Below are 27,776 nucleotides of genomic sequence, written 5' to 3'. Positions count from 1 at the left end.
TGGTACATGAAGGACATCAAGGCCCTGGAGCATGTCCAGAGAAGGGCTATGAAGCTGGAGATGGGCCTGGGACCCAAGTCCTGTGAGGAGCGTCCAAGGGACCTGGGGTTCTTTGGTCTGGAAGAGAGGAGGCTCAGGGGAGACCTCATTGCTCTCTACAACTCCCTGAAAGGAAGGTGTGCGGAGCTGGGGTTCAGCCTCTTCTCACAGATAAGTAGAGATAGGACAAGAGGGAATGGCATCCAGTTGCACCAGGGGAGGTTCAGGTTGGAAATGAGGAGACACTTCTTCTCAGAAGGAGCTGTCAGGCATGGGAACAGGTTGCCTGGGGAGGTGGTGGTGTCACCGTCCCTGGGGTGTTCAAGGAAAGGCTGGACGTGGCGCTTAGGGACACATGGTTTAGTGGGTGACATTGGTAGTAGGGTGGTAGTTGGACCAGATGATGTTGGAGGTCTTTCCAACCTTAATGATTCTATGGTATTATATATATATATAATAGAAATATAGAAATATAGAAATAGAAATATATATATATATTTCTTCTGTGACTCATTCTTATCAGCATTGCTGAAGTCCCAGATGACAGGAGCAACAGGCCCACTATGGAGGAATGAACTCAGAAAGCACTTTATCAGCTTACTTCCCATTTTGTTATTGCCTTTTTTTTTTTTTTTTTTCCTGCAACTCTCCCTACACAACCATTTTTAATTCAGAAGAACAGCCTGAGCAACACGAGCACGGACGAGGACGGCGCTAGTTCCTTCAGCCACCCATATGCTCTGCTCGCAGCCAGCCCGGCGGCGCGGCCCTCAAGATGGCGGCCTGGCCACACGGCGGCAGAACTACCTTTCCCGTGGCGCAGCGCTGCCCGGAACATAGCGCCGGCTGAGCGGGGCGGTGCCGGGCCCGGCGCTCTCATTGTGCGTCGCGTTCCGCCGGAACTGCCGCGGTCGGTGGGTGGTAGGTGCGGGTCGGGGGGCTGCTGGCGGCGCGGGGGTACCAGGGCGGACAGGGGCGGCCCTGCCCCGCACACAGCCCCAGGAGCGGGGCAGCCCCCGCCGGGTCCCCCGGCCGCTGGGGTGGGGTGGTCGCGGCCTCCGTCCTAGGCCGCGGGCGGTGGCGCAGCGCCGCGGGAGCTCGGCGCCGTGTGGCGGGCCCGGGGCCGGCTGTGGCGGGGCGCAGGCGAAGTCCAGCTGCCGTTGTGTGCCCTGCACGTCCTCGTGTCTGTGCTGTGCAGCCGTAGGAGGGGCTGGGTGTGTACCTGTGGTGGGGCTGTTCGTTTGGGTTTAATATTCGAACGTGTGAAAGCAACAAACTAAAACCTCAGGTTCCTCCATCTTACGCGGTAGAAAAAGATTGATTCTCTTTTTGTGCGTTGTAGGTGAAATGTTTTTGATGCACTGATCTCAACTTCACTGCGTGTTCAGAGCTTCGTAAAATAGAAGTCAAGATGAAGAGCAGGGTGACACAAATAAACGTAAGTGCTCTTAAGCCTAAGTTGTGTGGGTTGGTTATTCTGTTACTGGTGGTTAGAACCCCGCATAGGCTTCCTTGCTCTTAGGTTTGTCCTGACCTTTCTGACTGATGCGGCGTTTGATAGGGGTACTTGAGGGATAGGTTGATATGTTCTTCTATCTTTCCAGTCATGTGATTATAGTAGTGCTTCTCATCTTCCAAATTAGCCAGTTAGGAGAGGCATGTTGTTTGGAAATTGACTAGGAAGGAGGCTGCTGGCTGTGGCAGGAAGCCTGGCCAAGAGCTGTAGGTGACTTCAGCAAACATAGCTAGCTGGCTTTTGCAAGGAGATGTGAGAACTCCCAGTTACAGTGGCATCCATAGCATTGTTTTACTCCTATGAACGTTCGCTTGTCTGTAGGGTCTGCTTGGACAAAGGCACATGCTGTAGAACTTGTGAGAATGGATAATCCTAAAAAGACCTGACTCTTCCCACGTGTTAAATATATATTATATATATTAATTGTGAAGTTGGGAGTGATTTAGTAAGAAAACAAATTTGGGTAGAGAAAAGGAGGAGGTTAACAAAAATCATGTAATAAAGAGGACTCTCAGAAGAGAGAAAAGACACCAAAAAAGTGGTAAAATTCTGTTAATAGTATTGGATGTGATGTGACAAATCATACAGTGATGCATGGAGGGAGGAAGCAGTAAAGGAACAAAGGGAGGCTGAAGGTCAGTCTACTCTAGTAGTAATCAACAGCAGATGCCTTGGGAAAGTACTTTCATGGCTGCCCTGCTTTTAAACTCTTCCCAAGTGCGCTTCCAGTCTCCACCTATTTGCAGTTTCTTGAGCCAGGTAGTTTCTTTTGTAACCTATGTGATTTTTTTTTTTCCTGTGTTTAGTTTGAGAGTCATGAACCCATGTCCAAACTTAAAATCTGGGTCATCCTGTAGCAGGGAGTTCAGCTGCTTAAGCAGGTATTACTTAGAACTAGCTTTCCTTGTCATAAGCCTGATTGCTATACACTTTATTTGATGACCTCTGCTTCTTGTAAGGGAGTAGGAGACTAAAGCCATGGTATGCCTTGATGTCAGAATACATACATTCACATTGATTATATTACAACATCGGGGCTTGAATTTTTTCCTGTTTTCTTTTAAAGCATGGCTCCAGTCATGAAAGGAAAGACGAATACAGTTCACGCCACAGAAGTTTGTCTCCAGAGGACAGGTAGAAATAACTGATTTATATAACCTATTATTTCATTTATATACCTCCCATAGATAAGAGATAAGTCCAAAAACAAACAAAAACCTCTGTGCTTTTTATCTTTTTATGTACTACCATAAATGAGCAGTGAAAAATAACTGCAGGTTTAATAAAATACTTGCATGCCAAGAAAACAGTAATTAAATAGACTTGTTATTGTAACTAATTATTTAAAAGTTCCTTACTCATTTAGTTAAAATCTCAAGGGTCTCAAAAATGGAAATTAGATGCCAGCTTCTTTCTTGGACTCATTGCTGATACTACAACTGTTGCTTTAGAGCAAGATTATGAAGGCAAGCAGGAGATGGAGAAATATCATTTGAAGTGCAGTCTACTGAGGCAGGAGATGAACTGCTAGCAATTTACTTTAATTTCGTTTTAATTGGTATAAAACATCTTGTACCAAACAGAATGTCATTTTTAATAGCGTGTTTTCTGTTTCACGCAACACCAGTAAAAGTAGGCGAAATGAATGCATTAAGAAATACCACATGCAGCATTTGCCTTTGGTATTTGATGCTATTACCGTTTGGCACGTACTTCGAAGTTGTAGGAGGTGCTTCCTTTTACAGTGCTTTTCTTGATTAAAAAAACATAAATATGTGAAATGTATAAAATTATTCACTGGCTGTCAACGTGTTATTATAAAGGGAGCGTCTTCTATTTGACTGATGCATGTATTAAGACCCAGAGTGCAGAGGTGGACTTGTTGGCGTATGTAACAGATTGTTTTCAAGTAGGTATTAATAGCATAGCCTTTTATTGAGAATTTTGTTTCTTGGGTTGTGAGTAGGCATACAGAGCGTGACAGGTCTCCATCTCCCAGAAGAAGAAGAAGATACTCTGATGACAGCAGATATGATCAGGAATATTCAAGAAGGGACTACTATGATGACAGAACTCCGGAAGGAAGGTGAATTCCAAGCCCCCTTTTTTCTTTTAATCAGTATGGAAGTACTGATTTTAAATAATAAAAGGTGAAAACTTCTCACAAACCTTTTTGTTGCCTTTTATTTTGTCTCCTTAGAAGGATGGAAAGAGGGAGAGACAGATATTATGAGAAGTGGGAGGAGAGAGAATCTGATCGAAGGAAGCAGAGAAGACTCTCTTCCCCTGATCGTAGAAGTCCAGAGAGATCAGCAGTGCAGAGCTCGCTTGCTCATGATGAGGCCACTTCGAAGAAGAAGAAAGAAGAAGTGGATCCAATCCTTACTCGCACAGGTGGTGCATATATTCCACCTGCCAAGCTCAGGATGATGCAAGAGCAAATCACTGATAAAAATAGGTGAGTTGATGGTCATGTATTAGGATTCTTTTTAAAAGCAAAATGTTAAAGGATTTTAGGAAATGTTGGTGAAAACGGTATACCTTTTGTAGGCTTTAATGATTCTTTTTCTCAGAAAAACAGATGAGAGTTGTCTCCTTGTAGTCGTCGTCTTATTTCTTGGGAAAGCAGCATAACACCAACCAGTCAAACAAGCCAAAAAAAAAAAGGGAAACAACAACAAAAAAACTCAGATTATGGCTATATGCACTTGTGCTGTTAATGGAAAAGTGGGATACAGAGCGTAAACAGGGATTTTTTTTTTTGTAATACTGTAGAAGACCAAGCATACCACATCTGTGGAGAATTACATTTTGGTATAGCATGTTGGTTTTGTAGGTTCCTGGTAGTTAAATGTATAACTGAACTGACCTTCGCATTTATGCAGTGAATGTTTTCTTTGCTATGTTATTAAATGCAGCTTGCCTTCATGTTTTTATATAATACTATACAACAATGCCACCTCAAACTTATGCATTAATAATTTGTGATACCTTTGTAATAGCTTGGCATATCAGAGGATGAGTTGGGAAGCCTTGAAGAAGTCGATCAATGGTCTTGTCAATAAAGTGAACGTTTCTAACATAGAAAACATCATTCATGAGCTCCTTCAGGAAAATATTGTTCGGGGAAGGTAGGTGTTAAAATATCTTAAAACATCTCTTTTGCTTTTCTGTTAATAGGTATCGTTCACTTGTGCATCGCTCTGTGTGGTTAGAAAATGTATACTAGTCTGATTTGAAAATTGACTTTCGTCTTAATTGTCCGATACAGAGGAGCTCCCTACTTGGGAAAAGAGTCTGGCAGTGGGGGAAGTAGAGGAGGTACTTGGAGGAATAAGAGAGTACAGCAGATAATGTTTCCTTTTCACGGTAGTTTTACCTACTCATTTTTCGTGAATAGTTTGAAACTTACAGGTGTCTGTGTCTACGTACTTTTGTATTCCTTGATTTTATCTGGAGCTTAGTATTGTCTGAAAATACACTTTTTACTACAGCTGTCTGACTAGATCGTTTTCCACCTTTATCTTTGCCATTGTAATGTGGAGAAAAGATTATTGTGCTCTTTGAGTTTGAGATCAGTACTAAGCCATGGCAACTGTATAAGTAAATATGGTCTGAACTAGACTAATACACTTGAATCTGAAAGCATCTGATGGTTTCAAAACAAAATATTCCAAAACAAAACATTCCATTCCTGTACACTAACTAATAAGAAATGAGTTATTTTCAATTGATCACCTCCTAAGTAAGTAGGAATAAGCTCCTGATGTGATTTTACTTTAGATCCATGTAGGGTTTCTCTTGGAATACGCAGTCAGATTTTAATTGACCATAGAGAAGACAGTTGGTTTTCAAGTATGTACTATAAACGTTCATGTTTGGAGGTTTTTTTTTGTTGTTTTTTTTTCTCGCCTCCCTTTTGTAATGAGTTAATGCAACAGCATTCAAGTTTTATGTACTACAGCACTAGAAAAAGTAAGTCTGAGAGGTCTCAGAAGATTCTCTTCAGACTTCGCTATTGATACACATTTAGGATGATGTAATAACTCATGAGCCCTCTGCTTCTATTCATTTAGGTTCTAAAAAGGTAGTCTTTTATAAGTAAGTTGTGTTCCAAAACATAGTTACAATATTGAAAATACACAGGTTCATCTGAGAAAAGCATTGAAAAATATTACTTTGCCTATTCTGGCTTTACGAAGCATTTGGTTTTATTATTCCTAGGTAGATCTTTAAGGATCTTTTATGAAAATATAATTCTGATTTCCTAGCTTGTTCTTGCTTGTTTAGGTTATTTGGTATTTTGCATCATAGTTCTTCATTGTAAATAGTTGCGGAGCAGATGTTTTTTTCTGTCACAAAGAGATTTTTGTTATTTCCACCAAGGGGGCTGGGGAAGAAACAGCACAGTCATATAAATTTAAAAGCTTAAGAAGAGCCTGCAGCGTGCTTAAAAATAGGATGATTGCAGGTTACAAGATAGCAACTTTTTAAGTGCTTACCACTTTAAAAAATGGTTCTAATATTCATAATTGAAAGATACGGTGCTAGTTTAAGAGTTTCTGAGTTCAGTCATACCTGGACAACTAGATTTTGCAAAACTCTATTTGTTGCACAACAAATAACTGATAGAAAGATACCAGACAATCATTTTCAAACTGTTCTAACAATGCAATCCTATTTTATGGTACGTACTGCATTAAAAACATTAAGTTTAAGAATAAGATTTTCTCGTAATAAAACATTTATGTATTTTTACAGGGGATTGCTGTCTAGATCCATTTTGCAAGCTCAGGGTGCCTCTCCAATTTTTACCCATGTTTATGCAGCTCTTGTGGCAATTATCAATTCCAAGTTTCCAAATATCGGTGAATTGATTCTCAAGAGGTTGATACTAAATTTTCGCAAAGGATATCGCAGAAATGACAAGGTATGTAAAATGTCAAGAAGCAGCATGCTGAAACATGAAGTTCTGCTGTGTTGAACTTGTACCGTGTACATTCAAGTGATGTACTTGAAAGGAATACAGCCAAGACCTGTGGGTTGGGACCCATCATTATATTTGACTTAACATGAGTACATTAAGTGTAGTAGTATTAGAGTAACATGAAAGCTTGACAACCTATTTGAAGTTGGAACTGTGGTGTTTTTTTATTTGATAGTATGTAGTCCTAATTGTAGAACATACCAACATAGCTATTTTCATGACTTAATTTGACTGATACGCACAAGTCTTTATTTAGTAAGAGTGTCTGAGTTGTAAGTTTTTCTTCTGTATAAGATGCATTGTAATTTCCTGCTTTATTTCTTTTGCAGCAACTCTGTCTAACATCTTCAAAGTTTGTTGCACATCTGATGAATCAGAATGTGGTATGTTACTATTTGATTCATACTTTATATGGCTATTTTTGTATTTATTTTTCTAGCTTCAAGACAATGGTAGCCCAAATGAAGATGCTTTCTGTATTCTAAAGGTTACAGTGTTTGCTGTAAGTGCTTAGGACCTTTTTAGAAAAGACATTCTATCTGGTAATTTGGCTATGAAGTTTTCACTAGCCATTGCACTTATGCTTCAGAGCTTCCCAAAACTTCATGTACGTGTCTAGGCGAATATTCCAACAGTTTGCTTTTTTATCAAAGGCTGGGTCTGGAGCTGTGTTCCACAGATCTTAAACAGAGTTTTCTCACAACACTGTAATCTCACGCAGACATAAGCATTTTTTAGGCAGAATTAGACTCAGTTGCATTTAAATCAAATTTGAATAAATCTGTATGCCACTATCTTCTGTGTTATAAATCCCAGGATTTCTACCCCAGTTAAATGGGATACTCCAGTTTGAAACATTAGTTTTTTCTTTAATAAAATAATGTATATTCCCAATGGTTTTCTAAAAGACTGAAAGAAACAATCTGATATGCCATTTGCTTAAATACGTGACCCTGGAAGACTGGCTTGATTGTAGACGCCATGCACTTCCAAAACTAGTATTTTCAATCCAAGTAGTTTCAGTGATGGGCTATTTTATTTGCTTCTTGGAAATGCATTCTATTTTTTCTTAGTGGCAAAATGTTTTTCATTGCTTGCTCACCAGAGTGTAGCCACATTTCGGTAGTATAGTTGTACTGACTATGGTGTATATACGGGTAGTAAAATTGTATTTGAAATGTTGACTACATCTTACTTAGCTTTGTCCTGTGTGTTGCCTTGTTTACAAGAGTCACACGACTCTTGATTAAACAAGAGTCACGTGACATCCTCGAAGGCTAGACTTCTCAGTCAAGTAAATCACTCTACTAATTGTGGAACATTGTAAATTGTAAAGTCATGTTCTTTACTGATACTCTTTTTAAAGGCTCATGAGGTTTTATGTTTGGAAATGCTCACCTTGCTTCTTGAAAGGCCTACTGATGACAGTATTGAAGTAGCAATTGGGTTTCTTAAGGAGAGTGGTCTCAAATTAACCGAAGTTTCTCCTAGAGGTATTAATGGTAAGTATAATTAGCCATAACAGTAGGGTTTGTTTTTGTTTGTGTTAAAAAGTCCTTTTTCATATTAACATTTCTGTCTATTTTGAAAGCGATCTTTGACCGTCTTCGACACATCCTGCATGAGTCTAAAATTGACATGCGTGTTCAGTACATGATAGAAGTCATGTTTGCTGTACGGAAAGATGGCTTCAAGGATCATCCAATCATTCCAGAGGGATTAGATCTAGTGGAAGAGGAGGATCAGTTTACTCATATGTTGCCATTAGAAGATGAATACAACCCAGAGGATATTCTTAGTAAGTTAGAAATGGGAAATACTTCGGTGTTTGTATTCCCCAAGAATACAAACCGAAGATTTAATATGCAGTGTTTTTCTTCATTGATATACTTCAAAGATTCTCTTTTATTTTCAAGATGTTTTCAAGATGGATCCGAACTTTATGGAAAATGAAGAGAAATACAAAATGCTCAAGAAAGGTAGGTGTGTATGCACATTTTATGTATAACAGATGTATTATGTATTTTACATGTATAATGTGGGCCTATTTATGTCTATATATATATTTATATATGTTTATGTGGCATTTAATTATTCAACTGTTACCAATTTTATTTAACAGCAGGTGGTATTTGTGTCCCAAATAATTGTCTTTTAGTTCATGATACACCTTTCCAGTGTATTCCTGCTGCCTTCTTCAGTGTTGTTCCTGCAGATATGTATCATTCAGTTGTGACATACCTTCTCCACCTGAGACACTCCTTCACTTGTAGGTGTTGGATCAGGTGTTCTTTGATGATGAAACTACTGTGATGCTACGTTCTTTAATCTGGGATACTGCTCTTTCAGAAATTCTTGATGAAGGTGACAGTGAATCTGAACCAGATCAAGAAGCTGGAAGTAGTGAGGAGGAAGAAGAGGAAGATGAAGAGGAGGATGAAGACGGTAAGTGTGTGACTGGCAACTTAGAGACCTATTATTATTATTATTTTTTGTAGATGAAACAGGAAAGGAGACCTGAACTTGTGTTACACGCTTTCCAAAATTAAGAACATTACAATATTGAGGGAGGTTTTAATCCAAACTTATTCCTAGATTTAATTATTTAATACTAGCAAGTAGTATTCCATTCCATTCAGTATTTCTTCCATTTAAAAGGAAGCATTCAACATAGACAAAATGTGAGAGATCTTTGCTTGATTGTTCTTGACCTTATCAATTTCACTCAAGAAGATCCTTGCAGACCTAAAATGTTAAAAATAACTTACATGAAAATGCTTATTTAACAACTAACAAAAAGTAAACAAAAAAACTTTATGGTCATGTCTAGTGTTAAATCTTATTATTAACTTGCTTTTGAAATCAGACTGGGTTTTCTTAAAACTGTATTTACATCTTTTGTTTATATCTCAGTTCTGTTCAGCCCCTTTGCTTGATCTGCACTGGAAGTACTCTATTCATGTGTTTTCATATAACATTGTATATAATACAACGTAACTGAAATGTTAGTGCAGAGCCTGTAACTAAAAAGCAAGCAAAGTGCTGTTCTTGTAGAATACCGAGAATGAATTTCCTCACCACTTTAGCAGAGTATGTCACATACTCTGAGCAGAACTTCCACAGAACTTCTGATTGACTGGAGAGGTCAAGGAAGGGAAGAGTGTGAGAATTCAGAATGTTTATGCTATTGCTAAACTTCTAAAGACTGAGGGAACAGTGAATGAAGGTGTTTCTGGAAAGGTTGTGGTTTGGAATAATAGATTTTTCTGCTCTTGATTCAGGAGAAAATAGGACTTTGCAGAATGCATTCTACATGTAGTGGAAATAAAAAGTTATCTTGTTAAATACAGGAGGACCTATATAAAGCATTGTATAGTTACATTATTCAGAAAATACCTTGTTAATAACGTAAGCAAAGAATGTTAAGCCCATTGTGCAATGAATGTTAAGCCCATGGTACAATTGCTAAATCAGGTTTTAGGATTTCAAAGGAATTAAACTCTTAAAATTGTATCTCTAAATATTTACCTGTTAGTCAATAATCAGACAAACACTGTTTTTCTATTTTTCCCCCTGTAAAAGAAATATATGTATATATACACACACACACACACACACACTAATTAGTCTTAAATATTTGAATGAGAAGTATTGCATAGCGTGTTACAGACCTAATAAAAACAGATGTGTTGTAAGAGATTACTTATACCTGCCTTGATGTTTTTCTATTTCAATCTGCTTTTCTTTCCTAGGCCAGAAAGTTACAGTCCATGACAAAACAGAAATTAACCTGGTCTCCTTCCGTCGTACAATTTATCTTGCTATTCAGTCAAGGTAAATATTATATAATTTATACACAAGTGCGTTTCTTTTGACAGGGTTTAAGTTGAATATTCTTTTTTCTTTAAATTGTATGCTAAAACAGGATTTAAGTAGTTCAATATAGAGCCTGATCTAATAGTGTAAAGCAGACTATTGTTTGACAAATGGGTAGACGAATTATCATCCTAAGATAAATTCATTTTGTTTAAAGTGTTTATGAAGTTAGAGCGCTGGGACTTTTCTATGAATATTGCTGTAATCAAAATTGTTTGAGTGAACAAAAGTCAGTGGTTTTTAGTGTACTTATATTGCGCAGGTAAGGAGAAATGTTTTTTTTTTTTATCTTATTACAGCTTAGACTTTGAAGAATGTGCTCACAAATTGCTGAAGATGGACTTTCCCGAAAGTCAAACTGTAAGCCTTGCTTTTTATTCTTTTTTGTTATTAACATGATTATGAAGTAGTCTGTGGTAGTATATAGCACCCTTCCTTGTCCTGAGACCTAGACGCTAAAGAGAGCGGATGAATGGGAGGTCTCCTTACAGTTGTTTCTCATAATGTCTTTAAACCTTTAGAGCAAATAGGCTGGTACTTGTTTCTTAAAATGCTTTTTTTTACACAGTTTCTACATTCTGTCAAGCAGAGTAAATGTTTAAGGCCTATTTGAAAATCTCTGTTAGAAGAGTTAACCTCTAACAAAAGTACTGTAGCATTCTCAGCATTCTGTCCCCTGAAAGAGAACGGAGTTGGAGGTAATACTTGAAGGCAGCTGTGAACTTTGTCAGTGGGGCTAGAAATATAAGCTAGTACTGAATGAATTGTGGTTTTGCTTCCACAGTCTTTTGAATAATAGTATGTATTGATTTAAAACAACTTGAGTAGGGATAATTTATTGCAATCTTCACAGAAAGAAATTGTTTGCAGACACTGTTTAAGATCAATTGGTATGTTTTCAAGTAAAAGAAATTGTTCCTCAGTCAGTAAGTAATTTACATGAAAGCAAATGAAGAATTCAGGTGACTGCTGTGTATTTTCTTATCTGATTCTTTAATTCTGCGCATGGAGTATTTCAAGACTACCTAAATGCAATACTAAGCATGCATAGGATTAGGGCTTCCCATGAAGCCATAACCTGAAGGATTCTAAGTAGAGGAAAGAAATCCTGTTTTGCACCAAATCATTTCAGCTATAGAGAGAACAATCTAGAATATACAAACTACATCATACAATGAAGATATAATAAATTGAGTAACACTGCTTATTGAGTAATTGCTTAGCAAAATACTTCTCAAATGTTGGTGTTTAATACCACTGCAGTCTATCAACTACCAACTATTCTGTGATCAAGACCTATAAAGTAAATGTATTGAAAAGGAAAACAAGAAACCAAAAAACCAACACCACAACATAAGTCAACAACATAAGTCAGAATCTTAGGTACATAAGACAGACTTCTTTTTTCACAACTTCATTTGGGAAAACTAGGTGTTTTTGAGACTTGACTTCATATTTGCTGCCAGGATAGTTGCTTTTACTTGCTGTGAACGTCTTACTGGTTGAAAATAATAATAACTTGAGATTCACAAATGCAATTAAGCCGTTACTTTCCATGTAGGACTAATATATAAGGTACTAATTTACTGAATGTTAATCATTTTATATTGCATAATTGTATGAAGTGCTTTATAGAAATAAAGACAGGTTTGAGCTTTGAGAAACTTGGTATTTCCCCTGGTAATCAAAATGTAAAGTACGAGAACAACAGAATACTCCTTGGCACTGCAGTGTACTACAGGATAGTGATGAGAATGTCAGCATTTTTTGTTGTTCTTGTTTAGTAAGCTGTTTTTCTCTGACTTGAGATGGAGATACTTTTCATTTTTGCTATGAACTGAAATGCTGCTTTTTCAGAGCTAAATGATGCTGTTAAACAGAAGTATCAGTCTTTTATTTCCTATCTGATTTGCATGCAGTTAACTTCTAGTCTTCAGTTGCATATTCACCTTCCTCAGTCTACTCAGCTAAACCTCATCTTTTTTTTTTTAATGCTCCTTTTTTGGATGCAAAGTTTTTATGCCTCAGTGTCTATTATTCTTTATCTGAAACACCTTTTCTTTCTACAATTTTGTATTGCAAATTTACAGGCAATTTTTCCCTTTTTTGATCTTTAACAAAGAGTTTTAGGTTTTTTTGTTGTTGATTTGATGCATTTTGGTATGTTCTGCTCTTTACCATTTAACAGTAGCACTGAAGTATTTAGTGTGTCAAATATTCAGAATTTTTTTTCTTCTTATGTTTACCTTGTAAAGAAAAAAAACACATCGAAACTGATATTCTGTACAGTAAATTTAAGCAAGAGGCTTGCTTTTCTTAAGTGCTAAAGGACCAATTGATGCCTTCTGATCAGAAGTTGAAGAGCTTTGTTGTTGTAGTCTCTTCTAGAGCCTGTGACAAGCTGTTCTAAACAAGCCTTTCAGTTACTTAAGCATATGGTCGTGGCAGAGAGTGCTACTTCTGTTCTTAAAAAGTACTGTTATTATCTGTGTTAAAACTGCATTAATGTAACTTACTTCCAAAGAAGAAAATTTAAATAAATTAAAACTAGTAGAGGAATATGATGTTACCAGTTTTCTGGCTTTTGAACTACAACAAAAGCAAAAACTAAGCCTGTTTAAAATGTCAGTTTGCTTTCCCTTAACAGATTTTTATTGCCTCTGCTCTTGGAGGAGTATGTTTCAGTTTCTATTGGTTTTAGTTAAAAGGATTTGAGAATCTTCATGGTAGTACAGATCTAGACAGAAAAAAGAAGTACTTAGCTAGAGAATCATTCCTTCTTTAGTGTATGAGGAATGCAGATCTTTTTCTGAAAGATCTTACTGCATACAGAATACTTAATTTCAGAAGGATCTAAGCATCATTCAAGCTGAGGGCATAAAGTGCTATTACCTTGTTGCTCAGCCCAAAGGGGTGGGGGAAGAAAAAAAACAAACAAACAAAAAAACTTGCTCTTCAGAAAATTGGCTGAAATAGGTTTGGCTTTTGTTTGTTCTTTTCATTGGTTGTGATGTGAACTACATTGGTGTACAGCAAAGTTTGGAACTTCACTAAATTAGCCTCATCTGTAAGAATATCTTCAATACAGCTATCTCAAACAAAAATAATGTCACAAGATTTTTATTCATTTATTTTTTACTTGAAAGGAGAAAACTTGTTCTAGGCACAGCCTTCTTGAAATAATTTTGCATGCTTTTGACACATTTTCATTTTTACGGAATGGTGTCACACTTCCTCAAAACAGTCCTACTTTGGGGTGGAGGGAGTTGTGAGTGTCTCTGTTGTGCTATTTCTGCTGTAGTGTTTGAAGATAACAGCAGTACTAATTTTGACTTGACATTCACTGAAAATGTAGTCCAGGAAGCTGGTATGGAGTGGGATGGTCTAAAGCTGATAACTGTCTTCTGGTCAAGTAGATGATTTCTTAGATGCATTGGTTTCCTTTCTCACTACAAGGCATTGCAACAGGTAGGTTTGGCAACTGCACCGTAATTACTTCAGACTTGCTACTGTCTGTAAAACATGATCATTCTCAAGTGGTTCTTCTGTCTTCTGTAGTTAAGATTTATTTATTTTTTTGGGAGCCCTAGATGCTGAATCAATGTAAATTTTCAGAACTTCTGTTCTAAAAATAGTATGTACCCAAACTGTAAATGAGATTAAGTGTTACACGTTTAATTGGAGTTCTGTTAATGCATAAGTGCAGTATAACATAGTATTTCCCTGCTTCTTTTGTTGTTAATGTCATTAGACTTACACTTCCATACATGAATATACCTAATTGCATGAACCATATACTATATCAGCTTGGACTCAATCATATCGTTAAGTTCAGGCTTCTAATGAAATCTAAATAATTCTTTTTAAATACATTGCCTTAAATCTGCAAGTTTAATCAAAATCAAAGCAATCTTATTCTTGAACCACTCATCTAGGCATCTGCCTGGCTCAAGGCATTAGTAGCTCTCTTAGTTTCAAGGTATTGTAGTAGGATGAAGAACAGTGAATATAGTCTTTGTGATGCTGGTTGAATGTAGAGTTGGGCAGGTTATGCTTGTTCTGTAAAATGGTAAAACTGAAAACAAGTCTGATTTTTCCTAGTTTACGCTTCAGTGTCTTTAAATTGATTATGATACTTTCCCTGCTATGTTGCACCAAGGTTCATCCAACCCATGGAGTTCTTTAGGGAGAACTGAAAGAAATGCAATGTATTTAGAGGGATCTTTCTCCTTATCTTCTGTCTTAGGAGTTTTGGGAAGTGCTATTTTTCCATGGTATAATATTGAACTCGATATTTACAAGAGATCATTCACTTCATCTGTATAGAACATCAGATATTTTTGAAGTATTTATTTACTTCATAATAGGATAGATCTGCTTTTGGAGCTAAGCTTGATAGTCATTTGTCAGCATTGTATGAAAGTCTTTAAACAGCACAATATCTAAATTAAAACTGGGAAACAAGTTCATTGTATTCTCTGAAGCAAATGATGGGCTAAGACCCACAGACTCTCCTTGCCATAAACATCATCAGAAGTGTTATCATTGGAAGCAAAGAAATGAGTTAACTAACCATTTAAAGCTGTAAATGAAGCTAGAATTACTAGGTGAACTTATCACATCTCTCAAAAAAACAATTAAATCATTTTCAAGTTTATTAATTTTTAATCTGGAAAACAGTTACTGTAGACCTAACCTCAAGTTGTTTTGATAACACTAGCAAGAATATCTGTGGGCAAGTCTATTTTCATGCATGTGGTTATTCGAAATACCCTCCTAGAAATCATTGTAATATTTAATTAAAATGTTAAAATATTTAATTACTGTAAACCACAGGGGATACCAACGTTGTAATTGCATTTAAGATGAGGAAGAGAAGTAATTTGTTTTTTCAAGTCTTGCTGACTTTATTAGCAATGGCATCAGCACTTTACCCCTGTTTATTGTTTAAAAACTGATTAACTGCAGCATTACTGTAAAACAGGATAATATAAAAACTTAATATGCATTTTAATATACCAAGCTAACACAATGTGACAGTGTTGATAGGAATGCCTTTAAACACACTTGCAAGCTTCTGTTTGATACATTACTGCCTCAGTATTGAGAAGGGATTATTTCTTGTTAAACATAGTTGGCTTTTTGTTTGTTCTGAGTACAGTGTATGATGGGCAAAATGTTTCTTTTCAGCATGCATGCTTGGAAGAATGGCACAAGTGAGAGAATATCGAGTCTGGTAGATGTTACACTAAACTGGTTTCAAATATAAAGCAAATAACGTGATTGAAATTATGACAGCTCAGACAAAACTTTATTTTTTCCTCAGTTAAGCGATATTTTTATGTGAGTGTTAGTTTAAATAGAAATTTATTTGAACTAATAATGAAAAATACAAGACTGACAGCCTAAAACCTGTTTGGGAATGCCATAAACTAGTTTATAATATGAAGTAGGTTATACGAGAAAATACTAAAATAAAGTTAATGGGGGAAATACTGCAGTCCTGTTTGTGCCGTATATTTCATGGCTCTTAATTTATATAAAAATGTTTGCTTCAGTTGTCTTAATTAATGTTTCAAATTATGCCCTGAGCCAGTTCATAGCTGTATCCCAATCTGCTCAGTTCACATAGCCAGAAAAGTAAGTTTTCTGTGTGTGTGTGTATGTATATAATCCTGTGTGTTTATTATCTAGACCACTGTTTCTCAGCTGGTGAAGTGCTCTGATCCTAGAGGTGACAATCGCATTTCCCTCTGGGTTTTGATCCAGATTCCCTACTGGTGTTGGTGCACACAAAAGAATATGAGGTGGTGGCTGCCAGGGGGTGCCAAGATAATGATTTTGGGGTGATGATATTGGGTAAAGAGGAGAAATGTAGCCAGGCAACCCTTCTTCCAAAAAGGCAGAGCTGGGGTCAGAGCTGGTTCTTTTAGATAGTTGGTAACAGTGGAAGGAGAGCATCTTCTGTGAGATTGCTATATTTGATACTTATATCCACATGCACTCAGACAGGAGGGAAATGGAAGGTAGACTGTTAGTCTTGGAATGTGTGTAAAAGCTTTGAGAGGCTAATCTATCTCTCCTTCCCCTGTGCATTTCTAGTCATGAATGGGAGATGCTTGGCTAGAGGCTGATTCCAAGCAGGAGCCTAAAGTAGTTCCCTTTAGAAGAGCTTCTATCCATTCCTTCCCTATAAAGGAGGAAGTCAAGGCAAATCAGCCTCACGAGGCTTAAATTTAGTCTTCCTGAATTATTTCTAATGTACCTGAAATAGCCCAAAGCTTATTTAAAAATAAATAAAAATCCAGAATGGTAAAAGCACTCTTGTTGGATTTAATTTTTTTTTTGGCATTTGTTTGTCTGTTCCTCCCACTCCTCGCAGAATTACAGATTTTTTTCTCATTCTTGCCAGCAGTAGGATTTAAAAACCTGACTTTTGCTTGAACTACCAGATGGTCACTTTGTGATTAAATATATATATATATATATATATATATGAATAATTATATATTATTATATATTATATGAATAATTATACCAATTACATGCAGAAATGTTATGGTTTAAAATTGAAATAGTTGTTTTAAGATGTTTATAAATGTATATATGCTTAACTCTCCTCCCATTCATGAGCTGCCAGTTCTCACCCATAAAGATGGGTGTATACATGCAACTTTCTAGTTTCAAAGCCCAGAGTTCTGAAATTAAGATAACAAACATGTACTAATCATACTTAGGTATTATTTTTTCTGGGGTTTCCTGTGATACACTTTAGTATGGATTTTCTTACCTTCATTTTCTGTAGATGCAGGGGGTTGATGCTATTTATTTAAAAAAAAGTTTTTGTGATAACTCCTTTTCCTCACTGTGGAAAAAGCAGTTTGTAAATTAGATTTGGCTTTGTTATTGCATTGTACAGTGTGATAGCTCAACAACTTTAGCTGAAGCAGAAGAGGATGTATGTATGGCAAAAAGTTCATGTTTAGGCCCCCAGTAACCTCAGAAACAAGAAATTCAGAAAACTGCTGATGTTTCCAGTGAGTTTTATGTAAATAGTGGTGTTTTAAAGCTGGCGCCCATGTATGGATTTTTTCAATAATTTGGTACTTCGTAATGATGTTTTTACTGCTACAGTGAATTTATCTAGTGAAAATCTTATTTTATCTTAAATCAGAAAGAACTCTGCAATATGATACTTGACTGCTGTGCTCAGCAAAGAACGTATGAGAAGTTCTTTGGGTTACTGGCAGGGGTGAGTTCTAATTTCAGATTTTGCACTGTATGGTTTACTCTAGTTTTTGTGTCAAACTTAAATTTTAATAGGTAAGTAAAACTAATAGTCTTTATTCTGAAAATGGTTATGCTAATTAATTGAATTAACATTTTGATTGTAATAAGCATAGTGAATGTGAAATAAGAACTCATTCTCTCCTTAGGTTATTGCTTTTTTGCCTCCCTTTTTTCTTTACTGTAGAAAGGTAAATTGTAGGCCAAGGCATGGTACTAAAAGTTAAAGGTACTATGAGTTACTAGAAAAATCCTTTTCATGGTGCTAAAGATTGGCTTTGGAGACTCCTCTTTTCCAGATGCTTCAGATTGTCTTTAGAGGACAAAACAGTAATTTCAGTCCTGTTTTTTTTTTTTTTGGTTTTCAGTAAACTGCTAGCGCCTTGTCAGCTTTCTTTTTGTGTGTGTGTAATTAATAGTTGCAGTTATGTCTTAGCTTAAGCTTTCCCTGTCTTGTATTGACAGAACTGACTAGTTAAGTTCAAATAGTTGTCCTAAGGGAGCGAGCAGTTATGCTGAAAGGGATTGTTTTTCTCCATTTCTACTTTTTTATTGAATATTTCTGCTGACATTCTGTTACAAAGCACTAACCATATGAATCTGCATATTCAAAAGCAGCAGAATATAATTGTCAATTTCCATCTTCCTTGAAATGTTTATGTCCAAAATGTCTTACCTCTGGCTGTGTTCCCTGTTGCCTTTCCAATTTTGAATAGCCGTTCAACGACGTCATGAAAAAGTTATATTTGAGGGGTTACATCCAGTGAGAATACTGGATGTATGGAAGTAAAATAAATTGCTGGATAATTTGCTGCAGGTCAAAATCAATTATTACTACTTCTGCAATGCAGATGAGTTTCTTGGTCTGACAAACTGCCAAAAGCAATAAAATATATCAATTTGAAGGTATTTTCTTCTCCTTTAAGTTTTAGTTTAAAGGAAAATCTTGGAGTAAATACTAGCACCATTACATTTACATTGCACGGGTCATTTATATATGGGTTATTTGCATGTTTAATATTTTGTTTAATCTGTTTAAATTGTAAAATACTGTTTCAGCGTTTCTGCATGTTAAAAAAAGAATATATGGAATCCTTTGAAGCTATTTTCAAAGAACAGTATGATACTATTCATCGTTTGGAAACAAACAAATTGAGGAATGTTGCCAAGATGTTTGCTCATCTACTGTACACTGATTCAATTCCCTGGAGTGTAAGTAGAACAGTCTATTGTCATACCCTTTTTATTTAATTATTAATGCCTAGTATTTTGAAATGGTAGGGAAAACATCAGTTTTACTTTCCTTCTGCACTTTGGAACTATTACTATTTTAAATAATATAATTAACTTAAATATATTCTCAGGCATACTGATGAACAATTGTGTTGATCATCTCTTCTTCCTAACCTATCCCTGTCCCCCCCAGTTCTTAATTAGTTGATTTGCGCTATAATTTTACAGAGCTCAGCTGGAATTGGTTGATTAAAATGTACTTTTTTTTAGCTAATCAGCAGTGTAAATAGTAGAGCTGTCTCTTGAAAATAAGTCTAAGAAAAATTAAAATTGTAATTATATAAAGCTTTTCATTTTAATGCATAATACATTTTAAAATGCTGCATTTTTGTTATTCAAGATTTCTTTTAGAAAGAATAAAGGCAATCTTACATTCTGCTATATAACAATACAACATTAAAAAAAATAATTACAAGGTAACTTCTTTTCATGAACTTTTATTCTTCTTACACAACCTAATCTAATTGTCATTCACAAGTCAGTTGTGAATTGTCACACACAAGTCAGTTCAAATATTTCATCTGTTTAAAACTGAAGTTTCAAATCCTTAACTTTCCAGAAGTTCACACATCTGACTTCTTTTTATTTCATGGAATTTTCTTAAAATAAATCCTAAAACAATTACAAGCATAAAAGTGATCAGAAACTTTCTGCAGGTTGTAGAACAGAATTCTCAAGGACAAAGAAGTCTTTGTGAACAAAAATAAATAAAATTCAGACTTAGTTATTTCAGGAGGTCAATGGGTTTTAAGAGAAATGAAGGAATGTATGTTTTAGTGTGTGTTTTTTTTTTCCTTTAAACATTTTCAGGTCCTTGAATGTATAATACTGAGTGAAGAAACCACCACATCCTCCAGTAGGATTTTTGTCAAAATATTCTTTCAGGAACTTAGTGAATATATGGGACTTCCAAATCTAAATGCAAGATTGAAAGATGAGTAAGTTGAAATCTATTTCAAAACTGTACATTGAATTAATTAATCTGAAAAAGTAAAAATAAGAACTCTATTTTCAAATTCAAACAAGACCGTAGTCTTGTAGCTGTAGTATTCAAGAGTAAGTACATGTATAACTTCATTTATTTCAAGAGTCCTGTTAAATTGAGTGCTACCTACAATTGACTTGGGTTCAAGTACGTGCATTTATATATATTGTCAGCTATATGGCAGTGTAATAAAAGTTGCTGTGACTTCTCTTTCTGGCGAAACTTAGAAAAAAGCACCTAATTCTAGTTTTTCTAGGATTAGTTGCTTGTCCTTCGATATGATATAAATAACACATTTTAAGTATGTACCTTTTTAATACACTGTATTCTGGCAACACTAATCTTCGTTACTAGAAGAAACCTCAACTTACAGGAAGTACCTCTTTGTATTAACAGAATTTAGTAGGTGTTTATACTTAGGGCGCTGTTTGATGGAACTTTGTCATAGGTACCTAGATCTTTGACCTTCTTGGTCATCAAGTATTCTTGGTCATTGCTATCACAAGCTAGATTTCAGAGGTCTCTTCAGGGCTTCACAAAATTAGGCTCTTGATGTTGTCAAAATCTGTCAGTATTTTTAATTAGACCAACAGAAGAATTTTGTTAATGTATGCCACAGATATAATGAAAGTGCTGAAAAATGCATGGAAAGAAAACTTTTGCCATGATATGAAGTTGTGTGCAGATCCTTTTTCAGTTTCTTAATGTCAATGAGAATTAGTGCTAAACTGGCATAGTGCTTGATTTAGATGTTTGTTTTCAACAGAACATTGCAGCCTTTCTTTGAAGGATTACTGCCTCGGGATAACCCAAGAAACACTCGCTTTGCCATCAACTTCTTCACTTCTATTGGCCTTGGAGGACTAACGTGAGGAACATTTTTTGTTTCTATTTCATTCTTGGTTTCTTTCCCTGTGCCCCCCTGAGAAGGGGGAAGAAGTTAATTTTTTTCTTTTGTAAATTAGGGATGAATTACGAGAACATCTGAAAAATGCACCAAAGATGATAATGACACAAAAACAAGATGTTGAGTCATCAGATTCCTCTTCATCTTCAGAAACAGACTCTTCAGATTCTGATTCTGACAGCAGTAGCAGTAGCTCAGAGTCATCCAGTAGCAGCGACTCCTCATCTAGCAGTAGCAACAGTAGTGACTCAGGTATTTAAACACTAACTATTCATTTCCCTTTTATTTGTTGCTATACTTCTATTTACTGCTCTTGCTACATATGCTTGTTTTGACAAACTAGCTGTTACTGTGTTTTGTTTAAAACGTATATGTAAAATTTCTTATGTGTTTTAGAATACCACCTTTTGCTCACGGAAACTTACTTTAGAAATCAGAAAAACTACGCTATTTTTAGACACTTAAGTATTTGAGGAACAGTGTTATCCAAGACTTTCTTACACAGTTGATACCTGTTACACAGAGCTATCATTTCAGTTCAGTGGAGGAAGGAGGGGTTAGAACTGTTCCCTATTAATATCTCTGTGGGATGCCTACTGGTGAACTATGTCCTTCTCTGTAAATGTCTCTTCATGGATCAGACAAGGCATTGCTCAGTTCTAGCAGTGTGTTTAATTTTATTCTCCTTCTTAGTCTCCATTTCCTAATTAGCCTTCCTCAAAGAGAGTTTGTGTGTTGATACAGTGAAGGTTCTTGCCTTGACAGAAATCTCTAAGCTTCCTTAGAGATTTTGCTTCCAACTTAGCTTCCAACTTCCAGCTTTTGCTTCCAACTTAGTATTTTATAGTTTTGTGTCGTAATCATTATTTAGCATCTTGTATCATCCTGCTCATGTATAGCGTTCTGTTTGACATGTGTCATAAATGTTGCTTAATTTGTGAAGTACATGTTAGTATGAATTAGTTTATATAGTCTCTCCTGTGTAACATGAGCAGATGATAACACAGCATGACTTTCTATAGTTCAGAAGCTTGCTGATTCAAAGTTAATTTGATTTATTGTGTGCCTCGGAAACAAAAATATAGATTAATAAAATAAAAGCAGTGTGAACTGCTCGTGCTTTGGAAATGCATTTCTTTCCTCTGTTGCAATGTTACTGTACAAAATCTGATTTGGGCGTCATTATGAAGCTATCACATTAATGACGATAAAGCACTAGAGGAGGGCACAGTTAAACAGGGTCAGAGAAGGCGTTAGTTCAGCAAAGTGCCAGATGGCTCCTGCAAAGACAGCTGCAGCTCTGCTGAGCTGCTTGATAGGAACCAGAGAGGTAAGTCCTTAGTGACAAACCAACTGAGTCTGCAGTCTGCTAGTACGAACACTTAATTTTTGTAATCTTAGGACCTTCTCTTTTACTACTTGTCCTTCCTCCATGCAGGCACACACATTCATTAAGACTTTTGATACCTTAGCAGCCTGGTTTCACCTTTTTTCTTGTTCTTGTGTACTTAAATACAGTGGTTGGAACAATAATTTGAGATAACTATATTCTGTAATGGTAAACTTCATTCAGGCTTGCTATAAAGTGAAGGTCCATTGTTGGTTATAACTCCAACTCTTCCTGTGTTTGCAGCTTTTTAAATCTAAAATAACTTGGTAGTCATAAAAAGGAATTTTTCTAATCGTGTAATGCAGTATTTAAGCTTTTCAGCAGTACAGTGTATGAGAAAATAGAAAAACTGCTGATTAGAAATCAAGCATGCAACTAAACTGGAGAGTACTCCTTACTGACATTTAGTGTGGAACTTCACTGGCTGGCTTTGCACTGCTCTGGACAGGCCATTACAACCAAAACTGGGCTACCAGAGGATGAAATTTGTAGTGAAAGACGCTTATTTTTCTTACTTATTTTCTGGAATCTTCTTCTGCATTCTGGTGGATGTAAAACGATCGGAAAAACGCTGTTGGAAAAGAAAAACTTGATCTTCCAAAATCTAACCGAAGTGATCCATCTCTGCACATTATCAGTGCCAGTAAGCCATAGTTCAAACAGATTAGCAAGCTGCTCTAAGTCAGATATTTGATGTACTATTAAATCAATTTATGGCTACAGTATTTTCAAAAGGCAATTAGGAACAGTTAAATGATACGATGCCATAGTTCATACACTAAGCCATAGTGACGGTTATTCTCTAAATGACTGTAACTTTGGTGTTCATTATTTACTTACAAGGCTTGTCACATCTGCTGAGTGAAATCTAGTGGTTCTTTATAAAGAGTAAGCAGGAGGAGTAAAATCTCTTCCACAGAGATAAGCACGACTATATTCAGAAATACCGAAGTTAGTTCATAATCTAGATGGTTTCAGAGGTAATTGTAAAACTCGGCTTTTGAAAAGAAAGTATTAGACAAATATAACTTCTAATTGAAAGCAAATCAAGTATTCTTTGCCAGTTTAAAGCAGTTGCACACTTTGATTTCATTCAGAAATTGTCATTACAGATATATATGCATTTAGGACTATTAAGGTTTTTAGCTAAGCATGTTCTCTTAACGTTTTAAACTTGTTAAGTTTACAATGCGTACAATGTTCTTTATGTAGTTCAACAAATTGACTGCAGTTAATTAAAATAAAACCTTATTCACATGATTTGTTATAATTTCAGATGCTCCCAAAGCTAAAAGAAAGAGAACACAAAAGAAAAATAGAGAATCTGATAAAGCTTCCAGGAAAAAGCAAGGAAGGAAAAGAAAATCCATTGAGAAGAAAATGGGAAGGAGACAGCGTGAGGATAGAAGTGATACTGAGAGCAAGTCAGAAAGAAATCACCGAAATCCAAGAGAAGCACATAGGAGGGATGATGTATCAAAATACTATCACAGAGATGAGTCCAATGGCAGAGACAGTTACCATAGTGGAAAGGATAGGAACCATGAAAGAAGTAAGGATCTAGAAAATAAACACAGTGATTCAAAACTGAAGAAAGCAGAGAGAAGAGCTTCTTTATCTGATGACGAAAGTTATAGACACTGGAGCAAAGATAATGGACATCGGAGTAGAAGAAGAGAGAAATCTAAATCTGTAGAGAGACCTTATAATAATTCAAGTCCAAGAGAGGAAGAACAAGATGACAGATACAGGAATGGTTCAGAGAAACAAAGAGAGAAGCACAACCGTTATTCTGACCAGTACAGAGAATCAAGAAAAAATGAGGACAGACGTAGAGAGAATTCCCCACACAGACGAAAATAATACCTTACCAATTTGAAATAAATGTGCAGTTCCGGGGCTGTTAAAAACTGTATTTTAAAAACTATGACTGAACTTTCTTAAAAGGAAGACTTTGTACAAAGTGATAGTTTGCGTTTGTAAATTTTATCAGACTTTTTCAAATTTTCCGTACTGTTTTTTTATAGCTATCGCATTGAGTCTTTCTGTTAAATTTCTCCTTTGGAAAGATGAAATTGTTTATTTTGTGAATAAAACAGTTAAGATCTCAGTAAAATGGGTGTTCTTCTCACTTAGTTTCAAATATTTGGATTTTAACTTTTATAGTATGAAAATGTTGGGTTTTAACCTTGGTTAAATAAACATCAGAAATACTGAGGCTCGTGTGATGAATGTAAAAATCTAAGGTTACAATATGAATGTAATATGAGGAGGATTTTTTTTTTTAATTAGAAACATCAGCATGAACACTTCATGCTTTTTAGGGTTATATATTCTTTCATCTTCATAAACACAGAAGCAAATTTGGCCAAAATTTTCATGAAGAAATCAATTGATTTATTTTTCTTTCTTGAAGAGTTAAAAATTGGAAAACCAATATTGTTGTTTTAAATGTCACATTTGAAAGTGTGTCAACTTGTTCTGTGTTACTTTTCACAGTGTTTTTTAATACTGTAACATCCTGAGCTAGTTATACTTGTGATCTTACAAAGGGGAAAAACTTCAACTATGAATTTGATTTAAAGTTATATAGACTTAAACTCTAGCTCTACAAGGGAAGTGTTTAAGGAAAGTAATTCCCAGTGCACATATATATATTAAAAAAAAAAAAAAAGAAAGAAACAAAAGGTGTTTCAAATCTTATTTTCACTTTGAACTGTGTGGCTTGAAGTGCAAAATTTTATTGGAAGCAAAGTTTGCCCAAAAAAATCAGTTGCAGCAGTTTATAACAAAATTGTTCTATCTGGAGTCACATGAAGCAACTAGCATTCATTGAGTAAAGAATCAAAATAATCTAATTAAGACTAAATTTCATCACTAGCTAAGGAATATTTGGAAAGTCTTTTGGAGTGAAATAGAAAATAGTGTAGACATGGTTAGTAGGAAAGACAGAAGTGATAGTCGTATATTATACAATTGGTGCCATAAGACTGCATTTTTTCACTCAACGAAATGAACACAATTGCTGTGTATATGAAAATTTGCACATTTCATATGTAAATCATTTCATCATCTGTAACATCGCAGAAATACATTTGAGCTGTTTAATAACAGAAATCAGAACAATTCCTAAGGAAATATATTTGTTTGGATTAAAGCTTGTCACAACATTTTTTTCTAAGAAAAATTACACTTTATTCTGTATTTAACAGAATTTATTTCTGCCAGTTTTCATGTAGTAAAACATTTCCAGTCAAAAAGATTAGCGTGGAAAATAAATTCATGCTGCAGAGAAAAATCAAAGTTTCCATCATGTTGAATCGCATAGCTATAAATGCTTTAGTGGCATCGGAGTTACCTGTTATTTAAACTGTAGTGTGTTTTTTCGTTTTTTCCCTGTTATGCTTCTCATTCTTAAAATGACTTGTGCATTTTTGTAAATGTGTGCTAATTCCAAGGAAAGTTAATATGAGAGAATGCTTTCTAAAAACAATTATGCTGATAATTGTTTCTTTGATAGTTGTCCAGTAGTGGTGTTCAAAATTATCTGTATTTCATAATGGTTTAATAATTGCAGACTCTTAATTTATCTAGACTAATACTTCCCTTACTATATTATGGGTTTAATAGCATAACCTTTATGAAGCCATAGCTTTTTCAGATACTCTGTACAAGTTACAAAATCTTGCTAATTACATCTGTAATAAATGGAAATGCATTAAAACACTAAGTGTGAAAATACAAAACCTCATTTGCTTAAAAAAATATATTCATTTGATCTCTGGTATACTGATCAGGAAATGACAGCTTAAACATTTTCATTTTTTTTGTTTGTTTCATATAGCTAATAAAGATACTGTGCTCTCTAAGGGAGAAAAAAGGGAGAGAGTGACGTTAGGACTTGAGCTGGGGTCTTTGCTGCATACACAATTTGTGTTTTTGTTTTAATTCCTGGAAATATTAATAGATATTTAATAGAATGAGCTATTAACAATAGCTGTTGTTTTTACCATTCCTACTATCAGCGGTTTAAAGTTACTGCTTTTAGGTAACACAGCAGTGTTTCCAACACGTGCCTGGTGACAGATGGGTGCTCAGAAGAATGACTGTGCTGTGGCAAGGCCGCACGTGTCTCTGGCCCCGCCGTGATCCTGACGTGGGTCAGTATACAGAAGGCATTCCCAGTTAGTAGCGGGCTGCTGCTACCCGAGCCAGAGGCTCTATGTCCATCTCTGAATAAAACCTCATCTATGAAGTGGCTTAACTTAATGCTTTTGCAGGAAGGATTCTGCAGCATCCTGTGACAGGACTTCCAGCATTTACCTGTACAGTACAGGTAAAAGTAGGTCTCATTGCTTCTGTCTGATCGCTTTCGTTTGGTTCCTTTTGTTTTGTGAATAAGTGTGTAATTATTTCCTGCTTGCCATCTCACTTGTGATTTTGTAGGCCTAAAGCTGTTTATTCTCTGCCATTTCTTTTCTAGAAGTTAAAATTAATCTTATTAATCTCTCATGTGGGACTGCTCCATAGGCGTGATCATTCTTCCTGCCTTTTTATTATTATTATTATTATTGGTATTATTCTACTATGTTCTTTACAAAGGTAAAGAACTCAAAATGCTCTATAGTATTCAAAATGAGGTGTTCCAGGAGTTGCATAGTGATATAAGTGTTTTGTGTTTTTGTTTTTTTTTTTGCGGGGAAGTTGCCGGTGGGTTTGCTTGTTTTCAGTCTATCCTTTCAACTGTTGTAAAGCTGAATGATCCACAGTGATCCTGGGATTTCTCTCTTTAGCTAACTAGGCCATGCACAGCGATGTAGCGATTCGTGCCTCTAGCCAATATTAGAGTTCAACATTGTATTTTCAACAGCAGTTTTGGCCAAAAGACTTCAAGAAATACAGACTGTGTTGTATTCTTAACTGTTGTGCTCAACTGTCCTATTGCATGTTACTTAAAAGTTTATTGAATTACTTTAGCTGTGGCTTTGTGCGGGTGGACCTGGTTATGACTTTATATAGAGACCTCTGCTATCAGCAGTCACCTAATTCAGGTACATCTGGGCCGTGCTTGACTGCCTCGCAGGTAAACTGAATGCTGAGCTACTTCAGTCTTGCTGAGCTCCAAGGTTCAGTCACAAGTGCTCTTCACCCAGAGAAGTGTGAAAATGTTATGCCAGACTGTTTAGATAGCCTTGTTACACTAATCACCAAAATGCGATCTAGTAGTATAAGAGCAGCTAGATACTTTTCTGTGACAAAAATATCTACTGTTTATTAAAAATATTTTAGAGGAGTCGTTAACATGTCATGGTTTCTAAAGTGGTTTTAATTGATATTTAAAGCAGTATTGCTGTCTTAAATTGTAGCTAGTTAATCTCCAAAGCACTGCATGAGAATGTGAACTTGACTATAAACATTTCTTTATTTTGGCTTTGCTCCTATTAACTGTAGTTCACAAGCAGATCACATGCATATTGAACATTACATTCAGTTCTG

General features: G+C 35.8%; 1 protein-coding gene across 3 annotated transcripts; it reads left to right on the top strand.

Moving 5' to 3' along the window:
• The first annotated feature begins 941 nt into the window (after window positions 1–941).
• On the top strand, window positions 942–26,010 carry CWC22 (CWC22 spliceosome associated protein homolog). Of its 3 annotated transcripts, none has more exons than XM_035331520.1 (20): window positions 942–960; window positions 1,382–1,477; window positions 2,622–2,689; window positions 3,522–3,641; window positions 3,756–4,013; window positions 4,558–4,686; window positions 6,317–6,485; window positions 6,872–6,925; window positions 7,909–8,044; window positions 8,134–8,340; window positions 8,459–8,521; window positions 8,892–8,987; window positions 10,295–10,376; window positions 10,718–10,778; window positions 17,593–17,670; window positions 18,765–18,917; window positions 19,809–19,936; window positions 20,750–20,851; window positions 20,949–21,142; window positions 23,557–26,010. In XM_035331520.1, exons 2-20 carry the CDS (start codon window positions 1,451–1,453, stop codon window positions 24,141–24,143), a joined length of 2,712 nt encoding a protein of 903 aa, XP_035187411.1. In that variant the 5' UTR covers window positions 942–960; window positions 1,382–1,450; the 3' UTR covers window positions 24,144–26,010. The 3 variants fall into 3 exon arrangements, with proteins under 3 accessions (XP_035187411.1, XP_035187410.1, XP_035187412.1); XM_035331519.1 differs by lacking the exon at window positions 942–960 and adding an exon at window positions 976–1,253; XM_035331521.1 differs by lacking the exon at window positions 942–960 and having other exon boundaries at window positions 976–1,477; window positions 3,759–4,013.
• Window positions 26,011–27,776: the final 1,766 nt, after the last annotated feature.

This window comes from Oxyura jamaicensis, chromosome 7 (genome assembly GCF_011077185.1).
Source record: "Oxyura jamaicensis isolate SHBP4307 breed ruddy duck chromosome 7, BPBGC_Ojam_1.0, whole genome shotgun sequence".
NCBI lineage: Eukaryota > Metazoa > Chordata > Aves > Anseriformes > Anatidae > Oxyura > Oxyura jamaicensis.
The sequence above is the reverse complement of the archived record's forward strand: the minus strand, read 5'-3'. Positions and strand labels throughout refer to the sequence as shown.

Coding starts and splice junctions, on each gene's coding strand:
- CWC22 (XM_035331520.1), top strand. CDS start 1,451: ATGAAGAGCAGGGTGACACAAATAAAC. Junction 8,522..8,891: donor ATACAAAATGCTCAAGAAAG/GTAGGTGTGTAT, acceptor CTGCTCTTTCAG/AAATTCTTGATGAAGGTGAC. Junction 10,779..17,592: donor ACTTTCCCGAAAGTCAAACT/GTAAGCCTTGCT, acceptor ATCTTAAATCAG/AAAGAACTCTGCAATATGAT.